The sequence below is a fragment of the Humulus lupulus genome, chromosome X (genome assembly GCF_963169125.1).
Source record: "Humulus lupulus chromosome X, drHumLupu1.1, whole genome shotgun sequence".
NCBI classification, from domain to species: domain Eukaryota; kingdom Viridiplantae; phylum Streptophyta; class Magnoliopsida; order Rosales; family Cannabaceae; genus Humulus; species Humulus lupulus.
Window position 1 is genome coordinate 213,472,894 of NC_084802.1, and position 11,654 is coordinate 213,484,547.

The following is an 11,654-nucleotide window of genomic DNA, read 5'->3' on the forward strand; positions in this document are numbered from 1 at the left end:
GTGATAAGTGTTATTTCTTAATCGGACTTGTTAATTGAAATTGTTGATACTACAAAAATGAAACTTCACGTTGCTTTGCAACTATATAAATGAAACTTTATATGGTTGTTTAAGGAGTTTCAATGGTTGCTTAACAGGTTGTTTTATGAGTTGTTAATCAAGTTACTTTAATGACTGCGTAAGGAGATTCAAGGGTTGATTAATAGGTTGTTTTATGGGTTGATTAGATATATAAGGTTGTTTAACATGTTGCTTTATATGTTGCTTAATAGGTTGTTATATAGAATTACTTCAGAATTTTCAAGAGTTGCTTAAGAGGTTGCTTTATAGATTGCTTATGAAGATTATGGGTTGTTTAGGAATTTCAAAAGTTGCTTTATGAGGATTATGGGTAGTCTAAGGAGTTTCTAAGGTTGCTTAACAGATTGTTATCTAGGGTTGCTTAAAGAGTTTCAAGAGTTGCTTAATAAGTTAATTTATGCGTTGTTTATCAAGTTGCTTTAAGAATTGTGTAAGGAGTTTCAAGGGTTGCTTAACAGTTTGTTTTATGAGTTGCTTAACATGTTACTTAATATGTTGTTATGTAGAATTGCTTCAGAATTTTCAAGGGTTGCTTAAGAGTTTGTTTTATAGATTGTTTATGAGGATTACAGATTGCTTAGGAGTTTAGAGAGCTGCTTAACATGTTGTTTTGTGAGGATTATGGATTGTTTAAGTAGTTTCTAGGGTTGCATAATAAATTGTTTATGAAATTGCTTTAAGGATTGCGTAAGGAGTTTCAAGGGTTGCTTAACAGGTTAATTTATGGGTTGCTTAACATGTGTGATTTATGTGTTGCTTAATAAGTTATTATATAGAATTGCTTCAGAATTTTCAAGGGTTGCTTTATAAAATGTTTATAAGAATTATGGGTTGCTTAGGAATTTTAATGGTTGCATAACAAATTAAAAGAAACATATACTATTTCATTAAGTTTATGAGGTAGCTGCAGCTCAGGTTGCATATATAAGGTTGTTGTTGGTGTTCCATAGGAGCTTGCTGAGGTTGCATATGAGGTTGCTGGTATGGTTGCTTAGGTTGATCCAAATAATATTTTTTTTCATCATCGTTTATCAAATTGACAAATCAACCGAAACATCTAATAAAGCAACCAAAACAACCTTATAAACAACATCATTAGACATATGATGAATTCAAAGTAACGTTTAATAAGGTTAATATAGAGTTTATATTGCATATGAGGTTGTTACGGTTAATTAAATTTATGTTTGTATTAATATTTAATTGTAGCCACCTCATATATTATCATGTTGCTTTGATATTGTTTTTTTTTAAAAAATCATCAAATTAATTAGGAAAATTTCTCGTTCGTCATATTTATTGTCAACTTAAAAAAAAAACAACCTAATCATAATTTTTAATAAGTTTTTATTTCAAAATTAATATTGTTATAATAACATTAGTTCTACAAGTATTTTACTCTCATCATATATGTATATATATATAGAACTTTTTATAAAACGTGAAATCAATTTGATTCAATTCTCTCTTATAAATGGAACACACTCATAATCATTTTAATCAAAAAATAATATATATATACATATATATATTTACATATGTGAGTACAATGATGGTGGCAATGAATTAATTAAGAGAAGCAAACCTACAAACTCAATTGTGTTTATCTGGAGGCATTGATAAAAATATATATCATCATATAACAAAGTTGGTAAGTGTAAGTGGTAGACAACAACGTTTAAATAAAAAAGTGTATTAACTTTAAGTAGACCGTATTTTTGAAAATTTTAAATTAGTGAAATAATATAATTAAAAAAATATAATATAAATATAAAAGAGTAAAACTTGGACCGTAAAATTGAAATTTTATAGTAAATGTTAGTATACCAGGGAATTTCCCTATATTTTTTAACATACCATATATTCATACAATATATATATTTTAAAATATATTCAAATATATTTTAATTTTTTTATTATCTATTTTCAAATACAATATATACATATTTTGTCAAAAAAAAAAAAAAAAATACAATATATACGTATAATATATTTGTATTTTTTTTCATAGGGTTATTTATAATTTCTTAACATTTTAATAATTTTTTTTGTCGGGTAATTTTTTAATAAAATTTAAATTTCCCATTCTCAGCAGACGCATTCGACTCGCCAACTGACCCAGCGACTCGATTCCCGCACTCAGCAGTCACCGGCGGACCCATTCTCAGCCACGAAGCCGCCTTTTGGCGTTGAGTCTTCCCCGCCAGTCCCCGTCGGCGGCGTTCTCGCCCACTCCACCTCCATAAGGTCTTCCTCTCCGTCTTGTGTTCGTCGCTATCGGCAGTAAGGTATCACACTACTACTAATTACCCACTTACTGATTAAACCTATGCAATTTTTTTAATATCTGATTTTTGAGTTTTAAGTTTGAATCTATTATCTTTGAGTTTGAAGTTTGAATTTATTATCTTTGAGTATGACTTTGAGTTTTTCCTTTTTTTTTTTTTTTTTTTTGAGTCTTTAAATCTTGTTTGACTCAGAATGTTATATATATATATAAATGTATACGTATTATTAGGAAAACAATATAATAGGGTATGGATTATTCTGTGTTTCTAGTTAACTTAGATTAGATAATAGGTACAAGCACTAATATATACAGTAGAAAGGAATCATAACTAATTAGTATCAAACTCTAACATAAAACAGAATCAGGTACAAATTAACTAACACTTAACACGTATATGTCACAGTGGGATCGGATAGCAAAGTTAATATTTTCCAGTTTGATGTGAATGTTTTTGGATAACAGAGTTCATCTTTCATTAGAGCTTTTCACCTTGTTTAATGGTAGAGGCAATGACTTTTGAGTTGGTTATATAAAAAAAATTGTTCTCTTTTTGCTCCCAAATTCCTAATATTGCAATGGTTTTGATCCTTTATCAAATGGCACTTTTTGTTTTGATGACTTGGTAGTTTATTTATTCTCTGTCATTATAATGATTTTGATCGGTTAAAAGATTTCAGATACTAAATACTATTTTTGTTTCTAAGATCTAACCAAAATCAACTTAAATTAAAAGAATGGTCATTATATGTACACAAGTTTTTGCTTCCTATGCTTGGATCCTTATATCTGTCTCTTGATCGGAGAATGAAAATGTCAGGCAAATTGTTTGCCATATTCTTTTGGGTTTGAAATTCAATGCTATTATGCTCCGTCCCAATATATTATTTTTCTTCATTTCTAGTTCTTGACACCATTTCTAATGACCTTTATTTTTGTATATTTTTATTTAATGATTGTTAGTTCTTTTGATGGGTTTGTTAACAGCTTGCTCTTCAAGTATGTCTTGTAGTAGTTTCGTTTATACTTGTGCTCTTACAGAAACTGTAATAGCTATTACAAGTCATAGAGAGTCATTTAAAGGAAGAAAGTTTGGAAATTTAAATGTTTGCACATATGGGCACTTGGGAAACAGGTCGAAAGTGAGGAGCAAGAGAATGGGTTTATGTGGGTTTGTTATGAAAATCCCAAAGGAAGAGGTTGAACTGATCACGGAGAAAAAGAAAGTTGTGATATCTTCAGAAATGGTTATAAGGGTTCTTAAGTCTACTAAGGACCCACATTCTGCTTTTTCATACTTATGGTTGTTGCTGGGCTACCTTACGTTGTTCACACCACTGAAACGTGCAATTACATGCTTGAAGTCTTGATGACTCATAAGAGGATATGGCTGTTGTTTTTGATTTCATGCAAAAGAACAAGGTTCACCGAACTTTGAACACTTATCTTGCTATTTTTAAAGGTCTTCACATAAGGGGTGGAATTCAACGAGCACCGATGGTGCTCGAGAAGATGAGAAAGGCTGGGTTTGTTTTGAATGTGTATTCATATGATGGGTTGATCTATTTGCTTCTCCAGTCAGGGTTTTGTAGGGAGGCTTTGGACGATTACAACAGAAGGTCATGAAAGGGATGAAGCCAGGCTTGAAGATTTATTCTGAACTGATGGTGGCATTTGGAAAGCAAAAAGATACTCAAATTGTAATGGGTTTGTTAGAAGAGATGGGACATTTGGGATTAAGGCCTAATAGTTACACATTTAACATATGCATTAGAGTTCTTGGAAGGGCCGGGAAAATTGATGAGGCTTATGATGTATTGAAGATAATGGACAAAGAGGGATGCGGGCCAAATGTTATTACTTACACAGTTCTCATTGATGCTCTATGTAACGTAGGTAAACTTGGTAATGCAAAGGCATTATTTGTAAAGATGAAAGCTAATGGTCACAAACCTGATCTCATAACTTACGCAACTTTGTTGGACAAGTTAAGTGATATGCAAAGCCAATTCGTCCCTTGAGTATTCAGTGGGAGAACCACCTTGATGAACAATCTTTATAGCTGCTTTATTTGTTCTTCACCTTGAGCACAAGGTGAAACTTGGGGTGGTGGGTATTTATAAGAATTCACTAAAGGGTAGGGAATTGATAGACTATTATTACTAGAGGGGTATATTGGTATTTTGTAATTAGTGGGATTAGTCTATTAGTATTGTTAGTTACTCTATATATATGACTAAGGAGTGAATAAGGGGGCATGGAATTTGTTATTTTGTATTGAGCTACTACTCATTGGGAGAGAACCAAGCTCTCCAAACTTGGTGTTTGGGTCTGTAATGCTTCTTCTATAATAGAAACCTGCTTGATTTGGTGTGTTAAATCTCTGGTTCATATCATTAAGGGATTGTGGAGATTGGAAACTCTGGAAGAAATTTGGGATGAAATGGAAGCTGATGGTCTTGCTCCTGATGTAGTTACGTTCAACATTCTTATTGATGCTTTATGTAAAGCAGACAATGTTGACAAAGCATTTAATTCTCTGAGTGTCATGAAGAAGAAGGGGATCTCGTTCTACTAAATTGATATTTTCTTCTCTGAAACTGTGTTTGACTGTTTGTAGGTAATTTTCCTTTGAGAAATATCTTATTTCAAATTGTCCTATGAACTTTCCATTTTCAGGACCAATTGGTTCGAGGGATGACCATATGATTATTTGTTCATATGCAGATTTGAATTCTGACAAATTTGGTAATGAAGGGTTGCATATGTGATTACTAACTAATCTTTGTAGATAAATTAGTTGTCTAACTTAATATTTGGTGAAATATTTAACAAACTTCTCATCATCAGTTTCAACTATTTTTGTATTAGTTTTAGAGAGTATTCATTATCATGTGTTTTATCAGGTGTCCTAGTCTTACAATTTCTTCCACAACTCAGTTTGTAGTCAAGAATCAAATGGCTGGGGAAAAAAATACACCAAATTATCAGAAAGAGACATTCTAATTGAAAGACCTTTCTCAACATTTCATGTGTACTGTAATTGTCCATTATGTTTCAATTGAAGAATGATAACAATCTCTATCGAGAATTGCTGCAGACAATACAGATTCTATATCTGATGTTGTACTGAATTTCTCTTCTTTCCAAGTCTTTGGCCATTGATCACCCAATTTTTAGGCTTTCTTAAGTACTTTTAGTCTAAGCTTCTAGATGTTGGTTTCGTTTTCCAATTCTCCATATATTCATTGACGTTGTATTTCAACTTCTTTGTTGACAATTTATGTTGTATATGATAGTTTTAATTTTGAACACTTTGCATTTCAAGTTTTGGGGATTGCTCCTCATATAGATCTGTATGTCTTTGCCTTAAAAACCTGAAACTCGAACAAAATTCACTAGCTATTAGGTGTAACCTTTATTCTGCCATATTATTTCCCTGATAAAATAATTACCACATTCACAATAAATTAAGAAAAATAAAAAATAATTACCACACAATATTTCACAATTTTTTTATCATGTATCTTATTAAAATCTTATGGTTTGAAATGCACATCACGAATACATCTTACTTTCTCTGTATCATTCTTAGTGTTAGGATTTGTCTTTTTGCCAAATGTGAATCAAGGCTGGCTGCTACTTTTCTTCTTGCCAAGGTCTTGTCTCGAAGACCCATCTCCAACATTTCTTCACAGTTGCAGAGAAAAACGTCCGAGACAAGTAATGATTTCTTCCTTGTTTCTTGAGAAAACTTAAACCATTTTCTTCTTCGTTGAGTTCTTCAATATGATTCTGAGTCTTACATCTTCTCTTAATCATTCTTAGTCTCATTGTCTCTGGTCTTGCTTTCTCTGTCAAATATGTCCCGGTTCAGGGCTCTCTTCTTGCACTACAATCTGATTCTCTCTGGTTTAGCTGCTTTCTACAAAGGTAAACAAGCAAACTCCATTTTCATATTCTAATTCTCAGATTAATTTGTTAATTTAGATTTTAAATCTCTGAGACTATTTAAGGCGACTGAGATTATTATTTGAACAGATTCTTTTATTATTATTATTATTTTTTGTAAAAAATGCTAATATTGATTGATATTATTAATAATGATTGCTTTTGCCATGGAAAATGTGTTGATATTTGCCTACTTTTTACGTTCATATTCCTTGTTCCACGTATTAGTGTTAGATTTTTTATTTGGTGCTTCTTAGATTTTTTTAAAAATTTTGCTCATATATGTTAGTGAGACAGCTATTGAGAGAGGAAAGGTCTTATTCTCCTATTTCTTGCACTATATTTACAAAAAGAAGACAGGAAAGAAAAAGCTTTTGGAACCTTTCATATGCAACTTAATGTTTAGACTGTAGATTTTGTCGGATCTAATCTATTCAGAGCTTCCTTGTATTAGTTCTTCTCTTTCAGGGAACTTTTATCTTCGTTTTCTAGCCGCTGCATATCAAAATCAGTCAGAGCTGAGGGAAGCATTCTGAACTCTGTGTGTATCAGATGTATTACAGTACTTATTGTGAGCTTGACCGGTGCCATTATGTCTGACTGGTGAAATGGCAAGGGTTGTGGCTTTACAGTCTACTGCTTCATCTTTCAAAGAGTACAAGTACAGGTATCAGTCCCTATGGTGAGATTACGCCTTAGTTGCTATTTTTTTACTTCTTTTTGTGGTTTCTTTTTTAGGTTCACTGTTATTTATGGCTCATGACATGTTTAAAGATATTTACACAATAATAAAACTTTTGATGACACGTTTGTGACATTACTTATTTTAGTTATCGCAATGGATCTTCAGATAAACAAATTTATCTGCTTTTTATTGCGATTTTTTTTATATGATTCATAGGGAAGCGAAACAAAAAGACATGTCTGTATCTTATGCATCATCACTTCTATGCATTTGTCCTCTCTGTTTGAATTAGTAATTTGGTACAATAAGACTCTTATCTGATTTGTAGGTCGGGCTCTTTTGAGCCTTACAATAAGTCTCTAACTTTGGATCTTATTGAATCTTTGCATTTCAATCTTTATATTTTGAGGAAAAATGGTATATTTTACGTTTAACTTGTATGGTTATTAGGCTAAAGAAAAAGAAAAAAATCACTATTTTTTTGTGGCGGGCAGAGATTGTTTTGTTCTAAATTGAGGATTGTCACTTCAATATGCTGATTTAGTTAATATTTTTCATCTCATTTTTCAGATATTGAAGGATTGAAGAGAAATGATTTGGGGAGTTCTCCACCGTAGAGTTGCTTCGGTATATCATATAAGCTTTTTTTTTTTTGGATGTGTAATGTAATTTTGTCATTGGTTTTGTAATGGGCAACCTTTGTTTTGTGCTAGGTTTTGATTTTGAAAAACTTTATAGGATTTTTTTTAATGTTTTCTTTTTCTATATTAATCAATAGTCTCGGGTGATGGGACAAGCCTGGAAAGCTAAGCCTACGGTTTCGGGTCAAGCTGTTATCATACTGCGCTTAAAGAGGTACTAATACTTGAGAATTTGTTTCTCTTCCCTTTTGTTGTTTGATAACTGGGTTTTTGATGTGCCATTGAGAGTTTAATTAAAAGCGAGCCTTTTTGGCGTAGATTTTTTTTTTAAGCATGTTGCGTACTTCACTCCCTCTAGTTTTCTTCTATGGTTTACAATTACCAATGAGAAGTTTAATGTTGATATTGCACCTCCTTTCCATGGAGTTGTGAAAACTGTAAGCTAAATGTGTTATTTGCTGTAATTTCACATTCTCAATTTGCTTTTAAATCTGCAGTCTTCATTCATTTGGAGGGAGATTGCCTGTCCAGAGCTCTAGCTACCACACATTCAGATTGAGCAATAGATCATGTAAGGACCGTTGGACACCATCTATTTCCCCATTGGTATGATATTGTCCGCTTTGGGCCTAAGCCCTCACGGATTTGTTTTTGGGCACCTTCCCAAAAGGCCTCATTCCAATGGAGATGGTGTCCAACTTTATATACCCAAGATCCTTCCCATTTCTAGCCAATGTGGGACTTTGGTTGTACACCCAACAGATCATTTTCTTCAGATGATGGTATTCCTCATCTAGTTTAACTCACTTGATCTTCATATATCCATACCACGAGGTGGTGACTGGTGATTTTGGCTTTACATTTGATAATTTTCCCTTAAATTTTACTGTTGAATTGTGCAGGAGATGTGGTTGACGCTGCTGTTCCTTTGATGGGTGAATCTGTTACTGATGGGACTTTGGCAAATTTCTTAAAGAGTACGTCAATAGTGGCTGCTTGACTGTCTGTTATCCATTCACCAGTCTGGACATTCTGTTTACTTGTTGAGATTTATAATGTGTTCATGTACATGAATTGATGCCTTGCCTTCTCATGTTTATGGTGCATAACAAGCAGAACCCGGTGGCAGAGTTGAAGCGGATGAGCCCGTTGCTCAAATTGAAACTCATATGGTAATTTATCTTATGGAACTTCTATGGTACAAACTTACAATTATTGTATTTGAAGCACTTTGAAGGGTTGTTGCCGAACTTTATTGTTTGTTACTCTGTTGTGTGTATCAATCGGTGTTGTCAGTCCTGTAGCTGGAGTTATAACTAAGGTAATAGTTTTGGAAGCATGGCTTTTTAATTTCTTTAGATCTCGTTGATATACAAGTTACTCTACTCTTCTTGTGCTGATTTCTATATAATTGGTAGTAGCTTCTGGCCAACGAAGGTGATACTGTAGAACCAGGCATCAAGGTTGCTGCTATATAGAAATCAGGTGAAGGTGCACCAGAAGCTGCTCCGTCGGAAAAGGCTGTCTTGTTAGTCAGCCGCCACCGTCTTCCAAAGAGGCCCCCAAAACAGAGACGACCCCTATCAAGGAGGCAAAGAAAGAGCCATCTCCGCCACCACCCAAATCTAAGGGACCTCCAAAGGACAGAGAAAGACGGGTTAGTTATATTATGCATGTGTAAAATAATATTTTGATTTGGTTGGAATTTCGACAATTTCTTTATTATTATTATTATTATTCCATGACAAGACTCAGGAAACGAGTTGCAACAAGTTTGAAGGATTCTCAGAATACGTTTATTAAAATAATAATTATGTGATTATAATATAAATAATTAATATTTTTATTACTTTTTTTTATAAGTAGAATTGTTAAATTATTTTATTCTTGCATTTAAGTCTTTAATATTTTTAAAATTTAACTTTAAAATAATTAATTCTTGTTGAAACAAATATATAATATTATTTTTTATTATTATGTTCAGTACAAATTTTTTAAATAAATAATTCATTAAAAGTGAAAATAAGGATGATAGTTTCTTCTTTCTCTTCAACAATTTGTTGATACTGATTTCATGAGAGCTTTTACTTTTCTCTCTTTGAGGGGAAAAAAGTGAAAAAAATGAGCTAACAAATAATAGTTACCTTTTTTCTTTGTTCTAGAACGGCATGTTTCAATACTAATGATTTTTAATTATTATTAATAAATAAAAGTATTAAAACTTTATCTCTATAAAAAAAATTATTTGAACATTTTAAATAATTTTTAAATCAAGACTAAATGATCTAAATAAAATATTTATTAAGGATTGCAGTGTTAAATATTTTAGATTAAGAATTAAGCATAAAAAAATATAAAAAAATATGAGCTTTAACTGCAAAAGGACCCATTCTAATACTATAATTCAAAAAATGCAATTGTAATAAAATTTATTTTTAAAATATAATAAATCTAAATTAACATATTTTAAGGAAGTGTAATATTATAAATATATACTATTTAATCAGTTTAGTATTAGGTTATTGGTCATTAATTAATATTCATTCATATATTTTAGGGAACTATAAAATTAATCATGATCATTTAATAATGGTCTATAGGTTAAAATAAATGTAACCATCGATGGCTAAAAATTGACGTAATATTGAGTACTAACTTATTAAACTGAATATTATATATTAATTACTGGTCAAACAAAATATGAAATTAAGTGAAGATTGAAAGAAGAGTATATGATCTTTAATGATTTATCAATGTGTTTATCTTGTTTCAAATACTAGTTTCTTTTTTCAGTAAATTTAATTTAATTCAAATTAAACATAACGGAATACAACTTTCAAGTTGGTAATGCTTTTTTCATTTTCAATTCTATCTATAAACGAAAGAACAACAAAAAGAAAAAGTAGCAAAATGCAACAAAATAAAAATAACAAATTTAAGAAGGATTTATATATTTTTTTATCGTGTATTATAAAATGGATTAAATAGACTTTTAAACATAGTTATTGGGCAGAATGATTGTGTTTTTTTTTTCTTTTCTGAATTATTAGTTTGGTAAATTATTTGTAATTTTAGTTTAAAAAACTTTGACCAAAACAAGTTTAGAGGTCTATTTAAATTATTTTACAAAATATAAGGTCTAAAAAATAATTTATCTAAAATCTAAACAATTAAAGATACAAGACTAACAGTTTAAAAATTATAAAAAAAATAGAAAAGTAAATTATAATGACTTTAAAAAAAAATTATACTTAACAAGGAAAAGTAATCTAGTTTCAAATTTACATCTAAAATATAAGAATGAATAGCTAGATTAAATTCATGTCACACCCGTTATTGTTTTCTTTAAAACTCTTAATTACTAAAATTAAAAGTACAAAGATAAAATTATAATCAAGTATGGGCTATTTGGGACAGCTTTTAAATAAGCTAAAAGTTGCTTTCTGAAAAAATTGTGCAATAAAAAATATTTGGTAAATAGTCAAAAAGTAATTTATTAAAAAATTTATGCAGAATCTACAACTAAAAGTTAAAGTTGGGTTTTTTCTTAAAACAACTTTTTAAACAAACTTTGTAATAAATGCATTTTTTATCTAAATATATTTACTTTATTATTATATATTAAATCTTAAATATTTTTATATTTGTTAGATATTTTTTTATTTTAGTAATTTTAAATCAACAATTACTTCAATATAGAGTTTATTATACATTATAATATTATTTTTGCATTTCACGGTATTTTAAAATTGTAATTTATCAAACACACATGTCAATTTTATGTTTTTTTTTTTAAAAATAATTATAATTTTAACACGTTTAAATAAATACAATATTTATATTGAAATCTATTGAATATGTTTACTATCTGTGAATTTGTTTTAATAAAAAAAAATGACATTAACTTTAGTCTTTTAATATATTTAACAACATTTTAATTATATATATATATATAGAAAAGTTCTCAATGGTTATTACCCACACATGGGTACCTAGATAAATGTGCAAA

General features: G+C 30.3%; 1 protein-coding gene across 11 annotated transcripts; it reads left to right on the plus strand.

Moving 5' to 3' along the window:
• The first annotated feature begins 2,143 nt into the window (after positions 1–2,143).
• On the plus strand, positions 2,144–9,496 carry LOC133803893 (dihydrolipoyllysine-residue succinyltransferase component of 2-oxoglutarate dehydrogenase complex 1, mitochondrial-like). Of its 11 annotated transcripts, XM_062242033.1 has the most exons (12): positions 2,144–2,369; positions 3,504–4,988; positions 5,964–6,091; positions 6,197–6,301; positions 6,774–6,986; positions 7,575–7,631; positions 7,783–7,859; positions 8,143–8,209; positions 8,406–8,427; positions 8,548–8,622; positions 8,762–8,817; positions 9,067–9,496. In XM_062242033.1, the coding sequence occupies exons 6-12, from the start codon at positions 7,596–7,598 to the stop codon at positions 9,121–9,123; spliced, it is 390 nt and encodes a 129-aa protein (XP_062098017.1). In that variant the 5' UTR covers positions 2,144–2,369; positions 3,504–4,988; positions 5,964–6,091; positions 6,197–6,301; positions 6,774–6,986; positions 7,575–7,595; the 3' UTR covers positions 9,124–9,496. The 11 variants fall into 11 exon arrangements, 1 of the variants encoding a protein (XP_062098017.1); XR_009878200.1 differs by having other exon boundaries at positions 6,774–7,001; positions 8,143–8,427; positions 8,762–8,966; positions 9,064–9,496; XR_009878198.1 differs by having other exon boundaries at positions 6,774–7,001; positions 8,143–8,427; positions 8,762–8,966.
• Positions 9,497–11,654: the final 2,158 nt, after the last annotated feature.